This window comes from Ylistrum balloti, unplaced genomic scaffold (assembly GCF_031769215.1).
Source record: "Ylistrum balloti isolate Yb309-2 unplaced genomic scaffold, AGI_CSIRO_Ybal_v1 Utg370624, whole genome shotgun sequence".
NCBI lineage: Eukaryota > Metazoa > Mollusca > Bivalvia > Pectinida > Pectinidae > Ylistrum > Ylistrum balloti.
The window spans coordinates 181,336-209,299 of NW_026782382.1; the positions used below are offsets into that span (position 1 = coordinate 181,336).

Sequence of the window (27,964 nt, forward strand, 5' to 3'; positions counted from 1 at the left end):
GTCCCTTTAACCTATTATGAAACCCATCCAAGATGTCATTGGTATAGAGCAACACGCAGGTATAGCATATTTTGTGAAAATCTGATGATAGAAATCCGAGACACCTGATTGAGACTATCTATTTCAAGGATTTTAAAGTCCTGAAACTCTGGCAAATATTGATGGATTTTGACAAATATCACGTTTATGCAAAATCTCATCTATATAAAGCAATATACTAAATTGGTTCAAATTTCAAAGTAAAATTTATGGTGTTATATGAAAACAAAGATCCATTTGCAGGATTTGAAAGTTCCGCAAATGTTGACAGATTTTAAGCAATATCAAACTAATTTAAGATCTTATTGATATATAGCAATATGATACCATCTTTTCTTAAAATCTGATGAAAAGAAAGCCTGAAACAGGTAAACAGACAGGCAGACCAAATCCAATCTGACAACCCCTTAACCCCCACCCTCTACCCATACCCCAATCTTCAATCTCACTGACATAAAAAGTGTTCATGTAGGACACAAGGGAACTCAGTACAATAGTTATTGGTCATTCTGACCACTTAGATCTGATTACTAACAACTCTGTCACATTCATATAATTTAGAAAATACTGTATATATCTAGGAGATGAAGAAGTAGAAAGTTCTTTACACCAATGCTTACATAAAATTTATAGAAAAAAGTAATTTCACCCTCAAAAGATTCAACAAGCTCTGCCTCTGGAAATATATTTTGCAGGAAAAATTAAAATCAGCGAAAACACTATTTTTACCAAGAAATAAAACAGATTATCACAGACTTGCTTTGTAAAATGTTACCTCTACATCATATATGTATAAAAAAGGGTAAGGAGTCAATCACAACAAACTCAAGCGTCATCAGTTTAGTAGCTGGTTTGACTTTATTGTTGATTAGTTTTGCCTCCGGTCGAGGCTTCATCAGGCCAAACTAGTCGACAATAAAGTCTAACCAGCTACTAAACCGGTGACACTTGAGTTTGTTGCTATCAACTCCTTACCCTTTATTATGTAGATATTCCGTCAGTCACCCTGCATACCCCTAGGTATCCAACCTCAAGTGAAGTACCACACTGAACCACACACTTACCTAGATAGCGACGTTGGCTCTATAAGACCCGTTTAATTTATATATAAAAATACAAAGCATGATGTCGAAGCAATCAATGTAATGGCTTGAAGATGTCCGCAAGACCTGAAAATTTGGAACATCGTTTCCAGTGTTATTGTTTAATGTCTTTGTATTTTTATATATTTGATATGAAATATTAACAGGAAAAACATTTGTTAATGATCAATGACATAATAACAACAGTGCGGATGAGTTAATTGTCAAATTTTTCAAGACAATCTTCCCCCTTTATCACGACACAAAATCAAGTCACAAAATATTATATAAACAACATGGGTATATTATATACCACAGTAAAGTCATTAGTGAGATTATTCTCATTAAACTTGTTGTTACTTTTAATCAACAAAGTCTACAAGATGGTGAACAGATAAACGTTGACATGGAAAGTAGTACAGGTAGATTTCGTGAGTAAGATTTATCCATGAAATTAAGTGCCAACAAAAATATACATTTTTGTAAAACAAAGAAATATGAGCCAAACGAATATCTATGATTTTATAATACCTGGTTAATTTATCCAGAAAACTGATCACTATGGTTAAAAGTAAACCTGCATCACAAGCATACAAATTGTAAAGTTAAATACATTGTACAAGTCATAAACATTGTACTAGGTAAACAATTACACACTCAAAGTATAGATCACATTTTACACAATATGTTTGTAATTGCAAGTACACCTAAAACCATTGGTGAGCAAACATACATACAACTTGACAAGATTAAAAAAAAAAATTTTTTATACGTTTTTTGGTCACATTTCAAAGGCAAATCAATATCCACAGGACATGTGACACCAGTCCTGCCAGTCTGATTATGCAAGGATCATAATTCTTCTTGATATTTAGAAAATTTACTTAAACAATATAATAAGAAAACTTCATATCCTCTGAGAGAAGAGTTTACAAAGTTGCTGAATCGAGGTAAAAATGGGAAGAGATGTTTTGATAGAACCAAATGTTGCAAAAAAAAAGACAATTATCATTTTAATTTAATTGTCAAATAAAGAAAATACCACTAATTAGACAACACCTGTTAGCAAGTCAAACAGCTTTTTTTTCTGTGTCCAGCAACCATCTGGTTATGAATATACATCGGTACTCTTGTGTCTGTTGATCCTAGTAGGCAATATCCATATATGGAAATACACATGACATTATTCTTTGTAATTTACATTACTGTAAAGCTGCATGTGGAGAATTTGTTACTAAAGAATTAATCAAGATCATCATCCTGGTCATTGTGATTAATATTTTCTCCTTGTGATAATACAGGACACTGGGCCATCATACCTACAGGGTTTGGCCTGAAAGCACTCTGAAATAGATGGAACTGTTGCTTATGAGCTAACACTGAGCCAAACAAATATGTTGTCTGTCCTTCTCTAACTCTAGTCTGTAATTCTGCCTGACTTTCTTCGTTGTGTACCAGATGTTCTCTAACATGTGTTGAGGTTTCAGTGTCCACTCTTTTTCCCAGTGTCTCACTGGCAACTAGACTCTCCAAATCCGTAGTTAGAGATGAACCAAGTATAGCTTCAACATCTGCTTGCCATGTTTGGTCATTTGAATAGCCTGATATGTCATCTGCTAAAAAATTAATGAAAGATGAAAACTGGGTGCAGTTATATATAATACAAAGATGTTTAGCTAATATTGACTCCTTTAAACACCATTGACTTAATCAAACTTCATGTTGTTAAGTTGAATGAATCCCCCCTCCTTCCCCATCCCCCAACCCCCCCAAGAAACTGAAGAGAAAACGACAATAAAACAAAGCAAAGTTTTATTTAAACATGAAAATACCAAAACGTCAACAAAATTATAATCTAAACTCAAATTCATTAAAACCAGGGGAGAATAAAACAAAACTAAAATTTAGACAGAGATTCCTGAAAAAGTACAAGGAAAACACGACCAAGTATTCTGAAAGAGCAAGCATCTTCTGCTTCATTAATGACACCCACAGTGAAAATCTTGGTCAATCCAAGTAAATAATGTCACATTCTCAAATGAGAACAAGGTATACAACAACGGAACCAACAGTTAAAATAACGAGCATCACACACATCCAGCTTCATATCAAACAAAGAAATAGAATAATCAGTGGGAGTATTTTGTTTTAGGAACAAGCAATGTTTGCGCTTACCTTTAGTTGTAGATATTGGAATGTTCAATTCCTCTATATCTTTCAAATTGGTTTCCTTTCTTTCCTCCAATTTGCTTTTTGAGCCACCACCTTAAAGGTATACACAATAATGTGTGAACTATCTACATGTTATACAGTATAATTACTCGATGGCAATTATATTGATGCAAACACATCTTCACAAAATCAAGCAAATACTTTGCAAAATTGTCATAATTTCTTTCAAGCTTTAAGGACCTTTGTACCCCTCCCAACCCCCTCTCCTTTGGCTTCGCCCCCAGCCCAAAGCAATGATGCTAGTTGCTAGAGTTGAATATAAAGAGGTGCATCATTAAAAACAGAAATTGGAATGTTTTCAAAGAATAAAGTCAAGCTAATGTGTTGATAAAAACATATTAGTTGCCTTGAGGTGGTGAATTCCTAGTCATGAAATCATTTTATTTTTGTCTCCAGTATCTTCCCTAATATATGAGTAGTGTTTTTTTTCACTGTAATATCTGCCCTAAGTTACAAGTAGTGTTTTGTTTTCACTGTAATATCTGCCCTAAGTTACAAGTAGTGTATTGTTTTCAATGTAATATCTACATTAAGTTAAAGTTACAAGTAGTGTTTTGTTTTCACTTTAATATCTGCCCTAAGTTACACGTAGTGTTTTGTTTTCACTGTAATATCTGCCCTAAGTTACAAGTAGTGTTTTGTTTTCACTGTAATATCTGCCCAAAGTTAAAAGTAGTGTTTTGTTTTCACTGTAATATCTACCTTAAGTTAAAGTTACAAGTAGTGTTTTGTTTTCACTGTAATATCTGCCCTAAGTTACAAGTAGTGTTTTGTTTTCACTGTAATATCTGTCCTAAGTTACAAGTAGTGTTTTGTTTTCACTGTAATATCTGTCCTAAGTTACAAGTAGTGTTTTGTTTTCACTGTAATATCTGCCCTAAGTTACAAGTAGTGTTTTGTTTTCACTGTAATATCTGTCCTAAGTTACAAGTAGTGTTTTGTTTTCACTGTAATATCTGTCCTAAGTTACAAGTAGTGTTTTGTTTTCACTGTAATATCTGCCCTAAGTTACAAGTAGTGTTTTGTTTTCACTGTAATATCTGTCCTAATATACCAGATATGTTTACAAGTAGTGTTTATTTTAGGGAAAATTTTGATTTATTGGTTCCAATCTACAACCAATGTGCAAATGGTCTCATGATGTAAAATTGAAGAGTTACAATTTGTATATAATCTCACCTGTTGCTCCCTGTGTGGAAACAGGACAGCTGTCCTTAAGAGGGCTATGTTCGTCTGTGGACACTGAAGAGCTGTGTTCAAAAGAGTTATCTTCATCACTACTGCTGAAATCATTCGTAGTCTCCATTTTCGCTGTCGGCTGAACAGAATTGTTCTTGTCATCATTCTGATCATCCGTTCTCCATTCCTTGTTTTGTTTTGCAGGCTTTATTGAAAAAAGGTAGAAACAGAATCGTTATGGATTAGTTACATTTTATAACTTAATCCCTGAATTTGAACAATTCAGAAGTCAAGTAACAATATCCTTGTCTGAAGGTGTCAAAACACACAACAGATCTTCTACATTTTACAACAATTTTCTAAGAACTAAGCTGCAAGATTACTCTGTATCATTTCATATCTTATACCAAGGATAGATAGATTTCAAAACAAACGGCCCAATGGGCCTGCATGGTTCACCTGGTATTCAATCAAAAGTAGAATTAATGTTTATCACAAATACATAACATTTATTCCAATGGCATTCAAAGTGAGCACATCATTCATTCTACCCAATATCCACAATTTCCATGGATTTACTAGAAGAAGTCTGTTACAAGTTTTGTAAGTCTTCATCCAAGAAACCTATCAGATTGAATTTGGGTCAAGGACGTTTTTTCCTAAAACTTTGTTGGGCTTTATCCTAGGAAACTTTGAGCCAAATACCATGCTTCTTTGCCTTTTGGTTAATTAGAACTAGAACACTGACTGGTCAGCAAGTGTCCCGCTATGTGATTGGAAATACCTCACCCCGCACCCCACCTATAGGCACACATCCCAGACTGACAGATTACTGGCAACATCTTAAGTACACTCTGCCACAAAAGTCAAGAAAGCCTGTTACAAAAAAACAGCATATCAACAAATACCTTCAACAATCTGATTTTTAAATTTATAATAACAGTGACCTTAGAACTTGTGATATAAAAAGCAATATCCCAAGCAAACACTTTTCGTAAGGAAGCATTGTATTAAGTTTGATTTAGGTTGTGAAAAGCAAACTCAAGGTCTCACACAGAAACTGATTTTAACTTATAGTTACAGTGACCTTTGACCCTGAATGGCAATCTTTCTCAAACAAGCACTTTTGGTAAAGAAGCATTGCATCAAGTTTGAGTTAGATTGGTTACAGTAAACTGTTATTCCAAAAAATGGATTTTCCATTATAGCAACAATAATCTCAGACTTCTGGGTCTGAAAATTAATCCCTCACAAGCACTTTCAGTAAGAAAGCACTGTATGAAGTTTGAGTTTGATTGGTGAAAGGGAACTCAAGTTATATCATGGAAACCAATTTTCTTCTTAGAATGACAGTAATTTGGGCCCTTGACCCTGGGGCATGAAAAGCAATCCAAAGCAAGCCATTTTTAAAATGTAAGGAAGCATTGTATGAGGTTTGAATTTGATTGGCCAAAGCAAACTTGAGTTATCAGAGGGAAACTGGTTTTTTCTATTTATAGTAACAGTAACCTTGACCACAGACCTTCAAAACTGTAAAGCAATCCCAAGTAAACAATATCAGTAAGAAAGTACTGTATGAAGTTAGGGTCAGACAGGTCAAAGCAAACTCTAGTTTTCACATGGAAACAGAATTACAGAAACAGTGAACTTAACCTTTAAGCTTGGGTGATGAAAGGCTACAAATCCTAACCAAGCACTTCCTTCACGGAGGCTTTGCATAAAGCATGAGTGCCACTGGCCAACAGAATTTGAGATTCTGTACAGAAACCAAAACAATTGGACAGACAGACAGACAAGCTGATTACTATGGACACTCACATCTAGATGCTGAGCCCTTATAAACCATTCATATGTTTTAACAAATTAAATTTTTTTTTTTAAAACTTTTGTTTGGTTTTATCCTCAGAACCTAATAGCCATATAACATGCTTCTGAACCTTTTTGTTCATCAGAAAAGCTCTGTAAAGGTTATAACAAATTTGGCCCAAGTGATCTTGAATATGGGTTGAAGGCATTGTTTTTGTTAACTTTGTTGGGCTTCATGCTTGGAAACTATCAGCCAAATACCATGCTTCTGGGCCTTTGGTCACTCAGGTGAAACTGTTTTAAGGTTTTAACAAATCTGACCCCTGTGACCGTGAATAATCAACCAGGTCATTTCTTTTCACAAACTTTATCAGGCTTCATCTCAGCCATCTACCAACCTAATATCATGACATTTGGTTCGTTGGTAAGTGAGAAGAAGTTGCTTAAATAGAAAAGTTAATGCTGGATGGACAGACGGAAGAAAGACAAAAGAGAGACGGATGACAGATGGATGACAGATGTTGCAACAGGTGAGCTAAAAAATAGTAAAACTAACAATAAAATATGGATCATACCGCTAATCCATTTTCTGATTTGTGGAAAAGGTGTGCTGCTTCTTAATTACTTGACTGATGACCTTGAAGAGAATAACTGTGATGTGTGGAATAAGATGGTACCATACTGGTCAAGTATCACATGTTTAGAGTAGTGCAAGGTATTAATTATTTGGAAGGGGAAACAGCTACTTCATTTCCCATGTACTGGTCCAGAACAGGAAAATTGGTAGGTACAACATTGTGAAGGGGAGATAACTACTTCAATTGGTTGTGGAGATGAATTCTCTCAAGGGCACTGATAGGTACCATATTGTGAAAGGCAAACTGATTTAAATAAAGATCATCATTATACACTATGTTATGAAGATCTGATGGTGGCCTGTAAGGGGTCATGTTCAGATCAACCAATCAAAACAAGACTTGCAAAACCTGCCATAGCCTGTTTCTTTTTGGCTCTTATGGTTAGTCTTTGTTAAAAGGATAATAACTCAGTGTCCTGAATGTCAACAACACTAAGATAGCTACACCCATTGCAAACTGCCTTGCACAAAAAGAGGTGTATTTACTGCATAATGTATGTAATATCTGTGGATTGTCATAACTATCCCTGAAGAAAATACAGTGACACTTCAAGTATTTGCAACAATGCTTCTTTTGCCTATACCATTACATCATGTTTTTCATCCAATTTGCACATGCTGCTAAACATGCACATGAGAGATGAGTTTTGATTGGTTGAAAAACTTCCACTGCATTTTAAGCACTAGGGTCATCTGAAAATAGCCTCTTACCAGCTAGAAGGGGAGATAACTACTTCAATGCCTCTGTACTGGTTGTGAATATATACTTTCTCAACAGCACTGGTAGGAACAAGTTTGTGAAGGGGAGGTAACTACTTCAATGACCTTATAGTGAATGCAGAGATACGTTCTCTCAACAGCACTGGTTTAGTACCAGATTGTGAGGGGAGATAACTTCTTTAATGGTAATGTATTAGTTGAGAAGATGTACTCTCTCGGGAGCGGTGGTAGGTACTAGGTTATAAAGGGGGAGACCAGTTATTGAAATTTGGAAATATCTTCTTGGAGGGGAAGATAACTCCATAGATGCCCATTTACTACTAACTAGTGAAAGGGGAATTTCAAAATGATGGCATTGGAATAGAAGACAATTCATTAAGTACCCATGATCTTGTGAAAGAAGACGTCAAGACAACCAAATTTCAGAAATTCAGCAAAAGCAGAAGCCTCGGTCTCTAACTATTCTCTTACTGTGATCAGTACATGGATTTGTCTTTTCTCTTACTGTGATCAGTACATGAGTTTGTCTTTTCTCTCACTGTGATCAGTACATGGATTTGTCTTTTCTCTCACTGTGATCAGTACATGGATTTGTCTTTTCTCTTACTGTGATCAGTACATGGATTTGTCTTTTCTCTCACTGTGATCAGTACATGGATTTGTCTTTTCTCTTACTGTGATCAGTACATGGATTTGTCTTTTCTCTTACTGTGATCAGTACATGGATTTGTCTTTTCCCTTACTGTGATCAGTACATGGATTTGTCTTTTCTCTTACTGTGATCAGTACATGGATTTGTCTTTTCTCTTACTGTGATCAGTACATGGATTTGTCTTTTCTCTCACTGTGATCAGTACATGGATTTGTCTTTTCTCTTACTGTGATCAGTACATGGATTTGTCTTTTCTCTTACTGTGATCAGTACATGGATTTGTCTTTTCTCTTACTGTGATCAGTACATGGATTTGTCTTTTCTCTTACTGTGATCAGTACATGGATTTGTCTTTTCTCTCAGTACATGATTTGATCAGTACATGGATTTGTCTTTTCTCTTACTGTGATCAGTACATGGATTTGTCTTTTCTCTTATTGTGATCAGTACATGGATTTGTCTTTTCTCTTACTGTGATCAGTACATGAGATTTGTCTTTTCTCTCACTGTGATCAGTACAGGGATGTGTCTGTTCTCTTACTGTGATCAGTACATGTTTTTGTCTTTTCTCTTACTGTGATCAGTACATGAATTTGTCTTTTCTCTTACTGTGATCAGTACATGGATTTGTCTTTTCTCTCACTGTGATCAGTACATGGATTTGTCTTTTCTCTCACTGTGATCAGTACATGATTTGTCTTTTCTCTTATTGTGATCATGAATTTGTCTTTTCTCTCACTGTACATAATTTGTCTTTTCTCTACTGTGATCAGTACATGGATTTGTCTTTTCTCTTACTGTGATCAGTACATGATTTGTACTGTGATCAGTACATGGATTTGTCTTTTCTCTCACTGTGATCAGTACATGGATTTGATTTGTCTTTTCTCTCTCACTGTGATACTGTGATCAGTACATGGATTTGTCTTTTCTCTCACTGTGATCAGTACATGAGTTTGTCTTTTCTCTCACTGTGATCAGTACATGGATTTGTCTTTTCTCTTACTGTGATCAGTACATGAGTTTGTCTTTTCTCTTACTGTGATCAGTACATGGATTTGTCTTTTCTCTTACTGTGATCAGTACATGAGTTTGTCTTTTCTCTCACTGTGATCAGTACATGAATTTGTCTTTTCTCTCACTGTGATCAGTACATGGATTTGTCTTTTCTCTTACTGTGATCAGTACATGGATTTGTCTTTTCTCTTACTGTGATCAGTACATGAGTTTGTCTTTTCTCTTACTGTGATCAGTACATGGATTTGTCTTTTCTCTTACTGTGATCAGTACATGGATTTGTCTTTTCTCTCACTGTGATCAGTGCATGAGTTTGTCTTTTCTCTTACTGTGATCAGTACATGGATTTGTCTTTTCTCTCACTGTGATCAGTACATGGATTTGTCTTTTCTCTCACTGTGATCAGTACATGGATTTGTCTTTTCTCTCACTGTGATCAGTACATGGATTTGTCTTTTCTCTTACTGTGATCAGTACATGAATTTGTCTTTTCTCTTACTGTGATCAGTACATGGATTTGTCTTTTCTCTTATTGTGATCAGTACATGGATTTGTCTTTTCTCTCACTGTGATCAGTACATGGATTTGTCTTTTCTCTTACTGTGATCAGTACATGGATTTGTCTTTTCTCTTACTGTGATCAGTACATGGATTTGTCTTTTCTCTTACTGTGATCAGTACATGAGTTTGTCTTTTCTCTCACTGTGATCAGTACATGGATTTGTCTTTTCTCTTACTGTGATCAGTACATGGATTTGTCTTTTCTCTTACTGTGATCAGTACATGGATTTGTCTTTTCTTTTCTCTTACTGTGATCAGTACATGGATTTGTCTTTTCTCTCACTGTGATCAGTACATGGATTTGTCTTTTCTCTTACTGTGATCAGTACATGAGTTTGTCTTTTCTCTTACTGTGATCAGTACATGAATTTGTCTTTTCTCTTACTGTGATCAGTACATGAGTTTGTCTTTTCTCTTACTGTGATCAGTACATGAATTTGTCTTTTCTCTTACTGTGATCAGTACATGAATTTGTCTTTTCTCTCACTGTGATCAGTACATGGATTTGTCTTTTCTCTTACTGTGATCAGTACATGAATTTGTCTTTTCTCTTACTGTGATCAGTACATGGATTTGTCTTTTCTCTTACTGTGATCAGTACATGGATTTGTCTTTTCTCTTACTGTGATCAGTACATGAATTTGTCTTTTCTCTTACTGTGATCAGTACATGAGTTTGTCTTTTCTCTCACTGTGATCAGTACATGAGTTTGTCTTTTCTCTTACTGTGATCAGTACATGAGTTTGTCTTTTCTCTTACTGTGATCAGTACATGAGTTTGTCTTTTCTCTCACTGTGATCAGTACATGAGTTTGTCTTTTCTCTCACTGTGATCAGTACATGAGTTTGTCTTTTCTCTTACTGTGATCAGTACATGAGTTTGTCTTTTCTCTTACTGTGATCAGTACATGAGTTTGTCTTTTCTCTCACTGTGATCAGTACATGAGTTTGTCTTTTCTCTCACTGTGATCAGTACATGAATTTGTCTTTTCTCTTACTGTGATCAGTACATGAGTTTGTCTTTTCTCTCACTGTGATCAGTACATGAATTTGTCTTTTCTCTCACTGTGATCAGTACATGAGTTTGTCTTTTCTCTCACTGTGATCAGTACATGAGTTTGTCTTTTCTCTCACTGTGATCAGTACATGAGTTTGTCTTTTCTCTCACTGTGATCAGTACATGAATTTGTCTTTTCTCTTACTGTGATCAGTACATGAGTTTGTCTTTTCTCTCACTGTGATCAGTACATGAATTTGTCTTTTCTCTTACTGTGATCAGTACATGAGTTTGTCTTTTCTCTTACTGTGATCAGTACATGAGTTTGTCTTTTCTCTCACTGTGATCAGTGCATGGGTTTGTCTTTTCTCTCACTGTGATCAGTGCATGAGCTTGTCTTTTCTCTTATTGTGATCAGTACATGAGTTTGTCTTTTCTCTCACTGTGATCAGTACATGAGTTTGTCTTTTCTCTTACTGTGATCAGTACATGGATTTGTCTTTTCTCTCACTGTGATCAGTACATCTTACTGTGATCAGTACATGGATTTGTCTTTTCTCTTACTGTGATCAGTACATGAGTTTGTCTTTTCTCTTACTGTGATCAGTACATGGATTTGTCTTTTCTCTTACTGTGATCAGTACATGAGTTTGTCTTTTCTCTTACTGTGATCAGTACATGAGTTTGTCTTTTCTCTTACTGTGATCAGTACATGAGTTTGTCTTTTCTCTTACTGTGATCAGTACATGGATTTGTCTTTTCTCTTACTGTGATCAGTACATGAGTTTGTCTTTTCTCTTACTGTGATCAGTACATGAGTTTGTCTTTTCTCTTACTGTGATCAGTACATGAGTTTGTCTTTTCTCTCACTGTGATCAGTGCATGAGTTTGTCTTTTCTCTTATTGTGATCAGTACATGAGTTTGTCTTTTCTCTTACTGTGATCAGTACATGGATTTGTCTTTTCTCTCACTGTGATCAGTGCATGAATTTGTCTTTTCTCTCACTGTGATCAGTGCATGAGTTTGTCTTTTCTCTCACTGTGATCAGTACATGGATTTGTCTTTTCTCTTACTGTGTTCAATACATGAGTTTGTCTTTTCTCTCACTGTGATCAGTACATGGATTTGTCTTTTCTCTTACTGTGATCAGTACATGGATTTGTCTTTTCTCTTACTGTGATCAGTACATGGATTTGTCTTTTCTCTTACTGTGATCAGTACATGGATTTGTTTTTTCTCTTACTGTGATCAGTACATGAATTTGTCTTTTGTGATCCAGAGCTCGAGTTGATATAAACACAGGAAAATGATAGCGCTGGAAAAGATGAGATTTTCCTACCTCTGGAAAGTTTAGAGTATTTAGTTGATGAGGAGGAGATGACAATGTTTCTTCACTGGATGTAGAAATACTTCTTGAAGATTCTGACCCAGAATATGATTCTTTTTCATTTGTTTCTTGTGGTGTTGTGGGATCATCAGGCTCATTTGATCTAGAAAAGAAGAATATTAAAACTAAATAGGACACATAAAATTTTCTGTCACTAAATATTATGTATCATAATTATATAACATAGCATCATAAGGTGGAAAATAGTGTGACAGACTGTCAAACATCTATCACCAAGTGTTAAACAAAGTGAAGTTGTATCGACTGAAATACAATATATTGTGACCATCTTATGTGCTTTTTTCTATATTCCTTTTTACCATTTCTTTACACTGTTTTCTAGCTTAGAGTACATAGGATAAGAGTACAGCTGGAAAAGTTGGTTAATTACTTTCTATCTTGTACACTTTGTATGTCAGTGGCAGTATGTGCCATACTGGTCATTCTTCTGATGAAGGTAACTGTGTAGTCATCAAAACGTCACACTGACATCTTCTATTAGTTGTGTTATAAGATGAAGGTGGCTGTGTAGTCGTCAAAACGTCACACTGACATCTTCTATTAGTTGTGTTATAAGATGAAGGTGACCGTGTAGTCATCAAAACGTCACACTGACATCTTCTATTAGTTGTGTTATAAGATGAAGGTGACCGTGTAGTCATCAAAACGTCACACTGACATCTTCTATTAGTTGTGTTATAAGATGAAGGTGACTGTGTAGTCATCAAAACGTCACACTGACATCTTCTATTAGTTGTGTTATAAGATGAAGGTGACTGTGTAGTCATCATCACACTCTAATCTTCTACTGGTTGTGTTATAAGATGAAGGTGACTGTGTAGTCATCATCACACTCTAATCTTCTACTGGTTGTGTTATAAGATGGAGGTGACTGTGTAGTCATCATCACACTCTAATCTTCTACTGGTTGTGTTATAAGATGGAGGTGACTGTGTAGTCATCATCACACTCTAATCTTCTACTGGTTGTGTTATAAGATGGAGGTGACTGTGTAGTCATCATCACACTCTAATCTTCTACTGGTTGTGTTATAAGATGGAGGTGGCTGTGTAGTCATCATCACACTCTAATCTTCTACTGGTTGTGTTATAAGATGAAGGTGACTGTGTAGTCATCATCACACTGACATCTTCTACTTGTTGTGTTATAAGATGAAGGTGACTGCGTAGTCATCATCACACTCTAATCTTCTACTGGTTGTGTTATAAGATGGAGGTGACTGTGTAGTCATCATCACACTCTAATCTTCTACTGGTTGTGTTATAAGATGGAGGTGACTGTGTAGTCATCATCACACTCTAATCTTCTACTGGTTGTGTTATAAGATGGAGGTGACTGTGTAGTCATCATCACACTCTAATCTTCTACTGGTTGTGTTATAAGAACTTTGATTCTCCTGCACATTATGTTATTATGCTTTTCTTAAAAAAAAAAAATGAAATCCAATGTCTGTGTGGGCAGTTCAGTTAATTTCTGGTAATCTTCCTATTGTATTGTAGTATTGTTTGCTAGCTATGTGAAGAAAATCATTGGTTTGATAGACATGTGCAGTGTCCATTAAGTACAATATAGAAATATAAAACTAAGTAAGCAGAAATTCAATACAAATAATAAAGACAGCAGTTCAGTATCTAGTCTAGTTCCACCATATGTATTCATATTATGACGTCATCCAAAGATCACATGATTGTATTCTTGACGTCACCCAAAGATCACATGATTGTATTCTTGACGTCACCCAAAGATCACATGATTGTGTTCTTGACGTCACCCAAAGATCACATGATTGTTTTCTTGACGTCACCCAAAGATCACATGATTGTATTCTTGACGTCACCCAAAGATCACATGATTGTATTCTTGACGTCACCCAAAGATCACATGATTGTATTCTTGACGTCACCCAAAGATCACATGATTGTATTCTTGACGTCACCCAAAGATCAAATGATTGTATTCTTGACGTCACCCAAAGATCACATGATTGTATTCTGTGTACTATTCATGACATGAACGTTTAACAACATGTGTAGTTGCTAGACAGATGTACTCTGTAAGTCCTGTATTTTGAATCGTTCACTGTTGTGAGGATGGATACCTAGTATTCTGAAACATGTCAACATTAAAGCCTGGTGAAGAACTTTCTTGGACATTGTCTGGTCATCTATACTTATAATTATCTCATAAATTCATAAGTGTATATATGTATGTCTTTTTGTAATCTATTTGTGGTTGTGCAGGAGACAAATCTCTGAAATTCTAGCTCGAAATAAATAGCATGATATATTTACAAATATGTATCAATCTTTCTTAGGTTTGCTGACCTGGTTGTGTCCTTAAGCAAGACACTTTACCTTGCTCTAGAAAGTATGGGACAAGCCTCCCGTCAGTGTTGTGCAGTGAGATATCCATCAGCTATGACAAGGAGACCTCACATTAAAATTATCCTGGGAGTTAACGAGAGTAATGAAGCAAGCAAAAAAACAATTTCATTGTCAAAAAAAACAGAAAACAAATATTTGAAATACATTACTTACTTTAAATGATCCTTTGATATCACTGCAGTTTCTGTCATGATGGCATGAGAGTGTTTTCCAATCATTACAGTGTTAGCACCATACACATTGATGGTTGATGGTTTCTCGGGCTTAGAAGGCTGTGCTGGAGGTTGTGGATCAGACTTCTGATAGAGGTGATGGTGGACAATATTCAAAACAGGCATTTTGTCACTGTTTAAACCTAAAAAATTTGATTTAAACCAATATACACAAGTACTCAAAGAGAAAATACACATGTACTTACGGAGTCACAACTGACCAATAAACACATGTACTTACAGAGACACTGACCAAAATACACATGTACTTACAGAAAAACTGACCAAGATACACATGTACTTACAGACAACCAACTGACCAATATACACATGTACTTACAGACACACAACTGACCAATATACACATGTACTTACAGAGACACGGACCAATATACACATGTACTTACAGAGACACTGACCAAAATACACATGTACTTACAGCACACTGACCAAGATACACATGTACTTACAGACAACCAACTGACCAATATACGAATGTACTTACAGACACACAACTGACCAATATACACATGTACTCACAGAGACACATGAAACCAATATACACATGTACTTACAGACACACAACTGACCAATATACACATGTACTTACAGACACAACTGACCAATATACACATGTACTTACAGAGAAGCAACTGACCAATATACACAAGTACTCACAGACACACAACTGACCAATATACAAATGTACTTACAGACACACAACTGACCAATATACAAATGTACTTATAGACACACAACTGACCAATATACACATGTACTTACAGAGACACAGACCAATATACACATGTACTTACAGAGACACTGACCAAAATACACATGTACTTACAGAAACACTGACCAAGATACACATGTACTTACAGAGACACAACTGACCAATATACACAAGTACTTACAGACACACAACTGACCAATATACAAATGTACTTACAGAGACATAACTGACCAATATACACATGTACTTACAGAGACATAACTGACCAATATACACATGTACTCATTGAGACACAACTGACCAATATACACATGTACTCACTGAGACACAACTGACCAATACACACATGTACTTACAGAGACATAACTGACCAATATACACATGTACTTACACAGACACTGACCAATATACACATGTACTTACAGAGACACAACTGACCAATACACACATGTACTTACAGAGACATAACTGACCAATATACACATGTACTCATTGAGACACAACTGACCAATACACACATGTACTTACAGAGACATAACTGACCAATATACACATGTACTTACAGACACACAACTGACCAATATACACATGTACTTACAGACACACAACTGACCAATACACACAAGTACTCACAGAGACACAACTGACCAATATACACATGTACTCATTGAGACATAACTGACCAATACACACATGTACTTACAGAGACATAACTGACCAATATACACATGTACTTACAGACACACAACTGACCAATATACACATGTACTTACAGAGACACAACTGACCAATATACACATGTACTTACTGACACACAACTGACCAATATACACATGTACTTACAGACACACAACTGACCAATATACACAAGTACTTACAGACACACAACTGACCAATATACACAAGTACTTACAGACACACAACTGACCAATATACAAATGTACTTACAGAGACATAACTGACCAATATACACATGTACTTACAGAGACATAACTGACCAATACACACATGTACTTACAGAGACATAACTGACCAATATACACATGTACTCATTGAGACATAACTGACCAATATACACATGTACTTACAGAGACATAACTGACCAATACACACATGTACTTACAGAGACATAACTGACCAATATACACATGTACTTACAGACACACAACTGACCAATATACACATGTACTCATTGAGACACAACTGACCGATATACACATGTACTCACTGAGACACAACTGACCAATACACACATGTACTCACTGAGACACAACTGACCAATACACACATGTACTTACAGAGACATAACTGACCAATACACACATGTACTTACAGAGACATAACTGACCAATATACACATGTACTCATTGAGACACAACTGACCGATATACACATGTACTCACTGAGACACAACTGACCAATATACACATGTACTCACTGAGACACAACTGACCAATACACACATGTACTTACAGAGACACAACTGACCAATACACACATGTACTTACAGAGACATAACTGACCAATATACACATGTACTCATTGAGACACAACTGACCAATACACACATGTACTTACAGAGACATAACTGACCAATATACACATGTACTTACAGACACACAACTGACCAATATACACATGTACTTACAGACACACAACTGACCAATACACACAAGTACTCACAGAGACACAACTGACCAATATACAAATGTACTTACAGAGACATAACTGACCAATATACACATGTACTTACAGACACACAACTGACCAATATACACATGTACTCACAGAGACACAGACCAATATACACATGTACTTACAGAGACATAACTGACCAATATACACAAGTACTCACAGACACACAACTGACCAATATACACATGTACTCATTGAGACATAACTGACCAATACACACATGTACTTACAGAGACATAACTGACCAATATACACATGTACTTACAGAGACACAACTGACCAATATACACATGTACTTACTGACACACAACTGACCAATATACACATGTACTTACAGAGACACAACTGACCAATATACACATGTACTTACTGACACACAACTGACCAATATACACATGTACTTACAGACACACAACTGACCAATATACACAAGTACTTACAGACACACAACTGACCAATACACACAAGTACTCACAGAGACACAACTGACCAATATACAAATGTACTTACAGAGACATAACTGACCAATACACAAATGTACTTATAAACACACAACTGACCAATATATACATGTACTTACAGAGACACAGACCAATATACACATGTACTTACAGAAACACTGACCAAGATACACATGTACTTACAGACAACCAACTGACCAATATACACATGTACTTACAGACACACAACTGACCAATATACACATGTACTCACAGAGACACATGAAACCAATATACACATGTACTTACAGACACACAACTGACCAATATACACATGTACTTACAGACACACAACTGACCAATATACACAAGTACTTACAGAGACACAACTGACCAATATACACAAGTACTTACAGACACACAACTGACCAATATACAAATGTACTTACAGAGACATAACTGACCAATATACACATGTACTTACAGAGACATAACTGACTAATATACACATGTACTTACAGACACACAACTGACCAATATACACATGTACTTACACAGACACTGACCAATATACACATGTACTCATTGAGACACAACTGACCAATACACACATGTACTTACAGAGACATAACTGACCAATATACACATGTACTCATTGAGACACAACTGACCAATACACACATGTACTTACAGAGACATAACTGACCAATATACACATGTACTTACAGACACACAACTGACCAATATACACATGTACTTACAGACACACAACTGACCAATACACACAAGTACTCACAGAGACACAACTGACCAATACACACATGTACTTACAGAGACACAACTGACCAATATACACATGTACTTACTGACACACAACTGACCAATATACACATGTACTTACAGACACACAACTGACCAATATACACAAGTACTTACAGACACACAACTGACCAATACACACAAGTACTCACAGAGATACAACTGACCAATATACAAATGTACTTACAGAGACATAACTGACCAATACACAAATGTACTTATAAACACACAACTGACCAATATATACATGTACTTACAGAGACACAGACCAATATACACATGTACTTACAGAAACACTGACCAAGATACACATGTACTTACAGACAACCAACTGACCAATATACACATGTACTTACAGACACACAACTGACCAATATACACATGTACTCACAGAGACACATGAAACCAATATACACATGTACTTACAGACACACAACTGACCAATATACACAAGTACTTACAGAGACACAACTGACCAATATACACAAGTACTTACAGACACACAACTGACCAATATACACATGTACTCACAGAGACACATGAAACCAATATACACATGTACTTACAGACACACAACTGACCAATATACACATGTACTTACAGACACACAACTGACCAATATACACATGTACTTACAGAGACACAACTGACCAATATACACAAGTACTTACAGACACACAACTGACCAATATACAAATGTACTTACAGAGACATAACTGACCAATATACACATGTACTTACAGAGACATAACTGACTAATATACACATGTACTTACAGACACACAACTGACCAATATACACATGTACTTACACAGACACTGACCAATATACACATGTACTCATTGAGACACAACTGACCAATACACACATGTACTTACAGAGACATAACTGACCAATATACACATGTACTTACAGACACACAACTGACCAATATACACATGTACTTACAGACACACAACTGACCAATACACACAAGTACTCACAGAGACACAACTGACCAATATACACATGTACTCATTGAGACATAACTGACCAATACACACATGTACTTACAGAGACATAACTGACCAATATACACATGTACTTACAGAGACATAACTGACCAATATACACATGTATTTACAGACACACAACTGACCAATATACACATGTACTTACAGAGACACAACTGACCAATATACACATGTACTTACTGACACACAACTGACCAATATACACATGTACTTACAGACACACAACTGACCAATATACACAAGTACTTACAGACACACAACTGACCAATACACACAAGTACTCACAGAGATACAACTGACCAATATACAAATGTACTTACAGACACACAACTGACCAATATACACATGTACTTACAGAGACACAACTGACCAATATACACATGTACTTACTGACACACAACTGACCAATATACACATGTACTTACAGACACACAACTGACCAATATACACAAGTACTTACAGACACACAACTGACCAATACACACAAGTACTCACAGAGATACAACTGACCAATATACAAATGTACTTACAGAGACATAACTGACCAATACACAAATGTACTTATAAACACACAACTGACCAATATATACATGTACTTACAGAGACACAGACCAATATACACATGTACTTACAGAAACACTGACCAAGATACACATGTACCTACAGACAACCAACTGACCAATATACGAATGTACTTACAGACACACAACTGACCAATATACACATGTACTCACAGAGACACATGAAACCAATATACACATGTACTTACAGACACACAACTGACCAATATACACAAGTACTTACAGAGACACAACTGACCAATATACACAAGTACTTACAGACACACAACTGACCAATATACAAATGTACTTACAGAGACATAACTGACCAATATACACATGTACTTACAGAGACATAACTGACCAAGATACACATGTACTTACAGACACACAACTGACCAATATACACATGTACTTACACAGACATAACTGACCAATATACACATGTACTCATTGAGACACAACTGACCAATACACACATGTACTTACAGAGACATAACTGACCAATATACACATGTACTTACAGACACACAACTGACCAATATACACATGTACTTACAGAGACATAACTGACCAATATACACATGTACTCATTGAGACACAACTGACCAATACACACATGTACTTACAGAGACATAACTGACCAATATACACATGTACTTACAGACACACAACTGACCAATATACACATGTACTTACAGACACACAACTGACCAATACACACAAGTACTCACAGAGACACAACTGACCAATATACACATGTACTCATTGAGACATAACTGACCAATACACACATGTACTCACAGAGACATAACTGACCAATATACACATGTACTTACAGAGACACAACTGACCAATACACACATGTACTTACAGAGACATAACTGACCAATATACACATGTACTCATTGAGACACAACTGACCAATACACACATGTACTTACAGAGACACAACTGACCAATATACACATGTACTTACAGAGACACAACTGACCAATACACACATGTACTTACAGAGACACAACTGACCAATATACACATGTACTTACAGAGACACAACTGACCAATACACACATGTACTTACAGACACACAACTGACAAGAAGTAGATTGGGGTAAGCAACAAAATCATTATCAATGAATTAAAATTAACTGGAATTTTACTCAAACGTTGTGGGGACATTGATATGGGACGGATGGGGGAAGGAAGGCAGGGGCTTTACTTACAAACCTCTCCTCACATATCGCCTTGGGGGGGATGTGGAGGTCAACATCAATCAAAATAGTACAGTTTTTAGAATTTTGTACATGATGTGCTGTGGATACTAGGCATATACAGAGTCCTTACTAAAGTGGTGAAATAGGGGCCCAGGATCCTCCAAAAATAAACCTTGATTTGGACCAGAAATGAGTGTTGTCATCCTGGGCTACTATCTTCCCATATAGGTTTGTATATAAAGTATCACTCAGTGTGACTAATGTATAGTTCTGTTATGCAAGATAAATGCAAGAGAAATATTTAATCTGTATTTTGATTTTTGTAATGTCACTTATGGTCAAATGAAATTTTGTACTGGTAGTTATGGTAAAAGGTCAAGCTGAAGCCACAGTTACCAAATTTTAGTATTTTACACATTGTTTCTCAATGTCCTGCATGCATAAACAGTGTAATATCCATGCCATCGTGATTTGCTGAAATATGCCCTAAGAAATCTATATCTTGAGCTCATCTGGTCCAATGGCTGGTGAATGTATCTTGTCAATTACACTACATCCATTGTTCATTCATCTAAATTTCACTTCTAGTCAAGAGTGTCCAAACAGGTTTTAACCAAAGTTGCTTGATAAAAAGTGATCTCAAGAGCAGGGGTCATGTGATGAAGAGCATTGTTTAAATAAGCCAAAATGACTGGACAAGCCAACCAAAATTTCTCTGCATTAAAGTATATTTACAAGTTGTCCTTCTACAACGTACAATTGATATCATGTAACATTTTAATCAATACTGTGTCGAGGAAAGCGTCTTGCAAATGCTTGTGTTTTGGAGCATGATAGATTTTGGGGGTGAATCTGACATGGTTTGAGGAGGAATTTCCCAGTATTTAAAGACACCTTTTGTGACCATTAAGAGGAACTTCTACCCTATGGAAATGAGATGCTAAGGTCTCATGCTGTGTCTTCCATTTTAAGACCTTTCAGCATGATAATGTTAGGCCACACATTGAAAGATTTTTAAGGACTTTATTGCAATCTAGAACATCTTGTCTATTGATTGGCTTCCACATAACCCTGATTTGTCCCAAATCGACCACTTCTATGGTTTTTTAGACAGAAGAGTTCGGAATCGAGTGAACATCCAAAACAACCTCTGCCAATTGACCAATGTACTTTCCAAGGAAAGGAATAAGATTCGTCTACTGACTGTCAATGTTCTTATGAACTCCATGCCATGCAGAATTAGAGACACTATAGCTGTTTGGGGAGGGTACACATTATTCGGGATCTGACAACTGCTATTATTTCAACTTTGTGTACATCATGGTACCATAATTCATGGCAGCCTAATGAAGTCCTCGTTTGTTAAAATTTCAGAAAATTGGAAGACGGATTGCCAAATATTTGAAGTTGCGATTCACATTTTATGTATGTTGCTCATAAATTTTGTTTCATTAAACCATAAAGTTAAGTTGCATTACTTTTTCCTCTTAGTAGATATATTAATCTGGGAGTCGAGAAGGCTGCTGAAGAGAGGTGATGGGAATGTGTTGATGGCCTGGGGGTCAGGTGAGAAGTATAGTGCATTATACTCTGTTACAGTATATGTTGAGCGTTGTACATCACTAATGTGTACTTACCTGTAAGGAATGGGTACAGGCCTTGAAAGTAGCCTGGAGGGGGTTCTTCAGGTACATGTGCTGTTGAATTAGACTTTCCAACTGAATGCTCTCCCGCTAAGCCTTCTGCACAGGGTATACCTGCCATTACTCCTCTTGCAAAAGGATCAGGCACTCCACTGTGGGTTAAAATATTTTCTATTACCTTGCTCCCTCTGTCTGTGGTATCCATCATCATTTCATTTTTTATGAAAGTTTCTCCCTCCACTTTTCCTACATCTATACTAAGCATGCTCTCCTTTGAATGGTCTAAATTTGAACTCCTCAATGCTGCATCACCTGAGTCATTAACTAAACCTGTGTTGTCAAGACTAGTCTCTGCTGAGTCATTTTCTGACTTGGATTCTTCGGACTCACTTAATTTTGAGGATATTATCTTCCCGTCTTCACTCTTGTCCATAGCAGATTTGACCCGGTCTGTCTCTAAACTGTCATCATGAATGGTATTCTCATTGGATGAAGCAGCTGTAGCACCATCAGCTGTTGTTTGGCAAGAAGAAAAAACATCAATTGCCACACTTTTTCATTTCAACATATTACTTCATGATAAATAAAATAATTATGTATACTGATACACTTGTCCCTGGTGACGATCTAAAGAAAATGTAAATATCTGAATTACCTGTTATATGCTATTCTGATAACTTTCAACACTAACTTAAATACCTGGAATCTCTTCACTGATGACAACGGTATTCACTTCTTCTGTCTCCTTCTTCCATACTTCACTTGGATGTGGCTATAAAAATTACATACATGTAAAAAGTGAAACAAAATAACTTAATAATCAGAAAAAAGTATGCACACAAAATAAGACAACTCATACAAATTATCTTTTTCAAATTTCAAATAACAAAATTTTAATGTTGAAAATTAAAAATGCATAACCAGCATGTTAAAACCAATATGAAGGGGGAGCAATGATTTAGGATATAAATTGCCCCCTCCCCTCCCCCTTTGTCAACAGTATCCCACCCCCACTCCCCAACACACACGCACACACCATATTGTCTTTAACATAGTGATAATAGTTTGAAAATATACAAACACAAGCATTTACATTACAACCTCATGTATACTCCATTTTTTGAAGAATTTTAAAATTAGTGTTCTAAATTTTATAAATTCTCAGGAAGATTAACAGTTGAATGACATATCAATTTTAGTCAAACATGACACTGAAGTATATCACATACACTCAACTTTACTGTCCAGAGAAAAGGGATCAAATTTGAAGCCTTAATTACTCTGTTGATGAAATAAAGAAATGTTTTACACGACAATATCCACATATTTTGACCATATCATAATCAACTCACCACATCAGACTGGATGCCATTTGTCTGATTTGCAGGAACATCAGAACTGGTGGAGGGCCTGGTAAAATGGTCAGTAGAGGGCCCTGTGATACGGTCAGTGGAGGCTCCAGTGATATGGTCAGAGGAAGACCCAGCGATACGGTCAGTGGGGGGCCCAGTGGTACGGTCAGTGGATGGCCCAGTGGTACGGTAAGTGGATGGCCCAGAGGTACGGTCAGGGGAGGGCCCAGTGATACGGTCAGTGGAGGGCCCAGTGATACAGTCATTGGAGGGCCCAGTGGAGAGGATTGCTTCATTATTTAATTGATTTTCAACAGGATTATCAGAAGCCGAGTTTGAAATTACCCTGGCAGCAGAACCTTGATTCTGATTCCTGTTCTTATGCACTGTAGTAGCATGTGCTTGTTTTCTAGAAGAATTGTTCGGACAATCATTAATATCTCGATTTTGACTCCTTTTCATATGACCAACAACATTCTTTTGTAATTTTCTCTCCTTTATAGCTGCCTTGATGACACCAGTTGCTACATATTCTTTAAAACGAGGATTCTCTGTTAAATCATAAAACTGGATTGAGCGAATTGACCTAAGTCCTGTAAATCCAATCTTTTCAGCTTTTGTTTGAACAGGGATAATAGCATTTCCCCTTTGACGTAGAATACAATCAAAAAGATATTCTACAATTTTCTGATTACTGGTTAAACCAGATATTTTGGCAATGTGATTTCTGGCTTCATCTTTATCCATAAACTTTGTCAGTTCGATCAGTTCTTCCACCAGATGTTTCAGCTTTTCATTCTTCATTAAATTATCAGTGATAAAAACCAATATCTTCATACATTTTGCTGACACTTCCTCTGTTTGTCTGTGGACATTAACTTGTGGGAAAATATCATAATCATCATACAAATGTATTGTTGGATCTGAAAGAATATCTTCAGCTTCCCTTGCCAAGTCTGTGAGCCATGGAACAAATTTAGTTTTCACAAGATCAAAATCCTCATTGGAATATATGACAACCACGTCAACAAGGTTTGGTATTTGATCCTGAAACTCATATGCTTGAGAGTGTGTTGTTGGCCCCGAGTCCATAACAGCATCATACTCCAACTCATCATTATGTCTACCTCTTGTTTGCCCGTTTTTAGATATGTTGCTCCTTTGAAATGGTGACATAGGATTTTCCAATGTGCCCCTTGGAATGTGATTCTTGTCTTGATTCGTATTGGTCCTTGGTCCTTTATCATCGGGCTGCTTGCTCGCCATGCTTTAAAAAACTGTGTGTAAAAAAAAGAAGTGAAAAAGACGTACATTCCAAACAAAAAATTTACTTTATTGTAAATGTACTATATTGCTTTTTCACTGAGTGTTGTGTTGACAGATAAATATCCTCAACTGACAAATGGTGGAGCAGTTTATGTGAAAGTGCAAAATTTACAAAGGATCATAATCCGGACATCTTTGTAGTCATAAAAGGGATGATATGTAATTATGTCCAGTTTCAAACTTCTGATTGTGCCCACACATGTTAAAACAAATCTTTATTTCACACATATAAAGTTAAACACATTCATCATTTAGCAGAGATCTGTAACAAGAGCCTGAATATGTCTGTTAAGTCTGTTACATTTCAGGGTAAAACTTTTCATTTTCGTTTTTTAAATTTTCATTTAAAACAAGATATTATTAAATTTCACAATTTTTATCAAATAAAAGGACATCTGATTTTCGTAACTATTGCTTCTGTTGTCAATTTTCAAATATCTTATTACTGTATGCATATAGTGTACAAATTACAGCACAGCTAACATCCTCAATACTCCAGGGTTAATGCTCACTATTGCTCTCTGAATCCCTGGAACATTACATGGCAAAACTGAAGGTTCTCGGTGCACAACTTGTATATAATACAAGAACACTAGTTTGATCATTCGATGTACATCATAGGAAGATTGAGGTTGCATAACGATACATTGTATTGGCTTTGAAGTTGGATGTTGCTACTTTGTTACCTTAAAAGGAGTGTATCAGTTTGTGATTGGTCAGTTTTTTCTTCAAATTACTTTGATTGTGCCTTCAATTTTGCTGTGAAATGCTCCAGTGGTGCAGAGAGCAAAATGATAATGACTCTTGGAATATTCAGGATGAACAGCTAGATGCATACCAAGGAGGTATAATGCAGAATTATGTCCAAACTGTTTACAATTTTTTTTTTGAAATGATCAAAGCAAAACATTCATGAATCATTGCACTTGAAAGTCCCCAGTTTACTTGTTCAATGGCCAATTCAGCTAGAGACAGTATCATCAGTATCGCAATAGTCTTCTATTACAAATTAATTACATTATGGATAATGTTTCAATTTTCATTACTTTGAGGATCAATTTTTTTGCCATCACATGGATATTCAACAAAACAGAGAAAATATTGCACTTCCTCTTGATGATGAGATATCTATGTGTCTGGCTTCATTTTAAAGGCAAAAAAGAAAATTCTAATCACATGATATATAAGGTAAACTATCTGTTCATTTCTGTTGAGTTAGGGTATAAGAGGAAGTGTTACCAAAATATCATCCAAGCAAAAATAACTGGTTATACAAATCATTGTCACTTTTAACATTACATTGTACATCATGTATGTAGACCAGAATATCAGAATAAAGATATAATTTTAATCATGGCACTAATAACAAGCATTCCTTTCCACTGGTTGCTTTATCAACATATAATTGATCAAACAGGTTTTGTATTAATATATCTCTATTTATAGAAAAATGTAGGGGCACCTTTTCTTATCAGGGATTAATCTAGATAAATTTTACTACCAGAAAGGTGTTGTACTATTTCCCCTAGTAGTATGTTTTCTCCTCTGAATGTAAACTAATTCCTCAAAAAGAAATTATATTGAAAACATGGGGAAATTTCCCCAATTAGAGAAACTTTCTCCAAAACAGAGCTAATAACTATATTTTTACTTAGCATGTTTTCAAATCATACTATCAAGAAATAGAAATATCATTATAACCTCTACATTGGCATATTTTATTCATAAACATTTTGAATTTACATGTATGTCATATATTTTAACCTTATCCCTCTGTTATGACCAAAAGGGTTGTCAAACATTGTTCCATGGCTCAAATATACCCCAAACTTCTCTTTCTTTCATATTTGGTAGTGTTCCCCAAATTCTACACTAATCCATGCTAATACGTCCTACCAAGATATATGTTCCACCGTGGGTGGGGGATCCTTCTACATGTATGAATTGACCTATACATAAGGCTCATCTATTCGAAACAATACAGTATTAAGAGCTGATAAATTTTACTTTCGTTTTAAACAATTGAAAATGTTTCCAACCTTTGAACTTGTTACAGTTTCATGGGATCTGGAACCGTTCAGGCATAGCCTTCCTTATGTTGGGTTAGTTATCCATATTACAATCCCTGGACGTGACTTCTGTCTTCGAACTGGATACAAGTTGTAATAGTTTAACCAATACCGATACTCTTCTCTTCAACCTCCAAGCAGACAATTCTTAAAATAGCAACAACAAAATCC

General features: G+C 35.9%; 1 protein-coding gene across 2 annotated transcripts; it reads right to left on the reverse strand.

Moving 5' to 3' along the window:
- Positions 1–475: 475 nt before the first annotated feature.
- Positions 476–27,835, reverse strand: LOC132557105 (mucin-2-like). Of its 2 annotated transcripts, none has more exons than XM_060221594.1 (9): positions 27,764–27,835; positions 24,399–25,675; positions 23,746–23,818; positions 23,041–23,559; positions 14,868–15,069; positions 12,262–12,412; positions 4,533–4,737; positions 3,297–3,386; positions 476–2,734 (listed from the first exon to the last, which is right to left on the reverse strand). In XM_060221594.1, exons 2-9 carry the CDS (start codon positions 25,662–25,664, stop codon positions 2,364–2,366), a joined length of 2,877 nt encoding a protein of 958 aa, XP_060077577.1. In that variant the 5' UTR covers positions 25,665–25,675; positions 27,764–27,835; the 3' UTR covers positions 476–2,363. The 2 variants fall into 2 exon arrangements, with proteins under 2 accessions (XP_060077577.1, XP_060077576.1); XM_060221593.1 differs by having other exon boundaries at positions 476–2,737.
- Between the last annotated feature and the right edge of the window lie 129 nt (positions 27,836–27,964).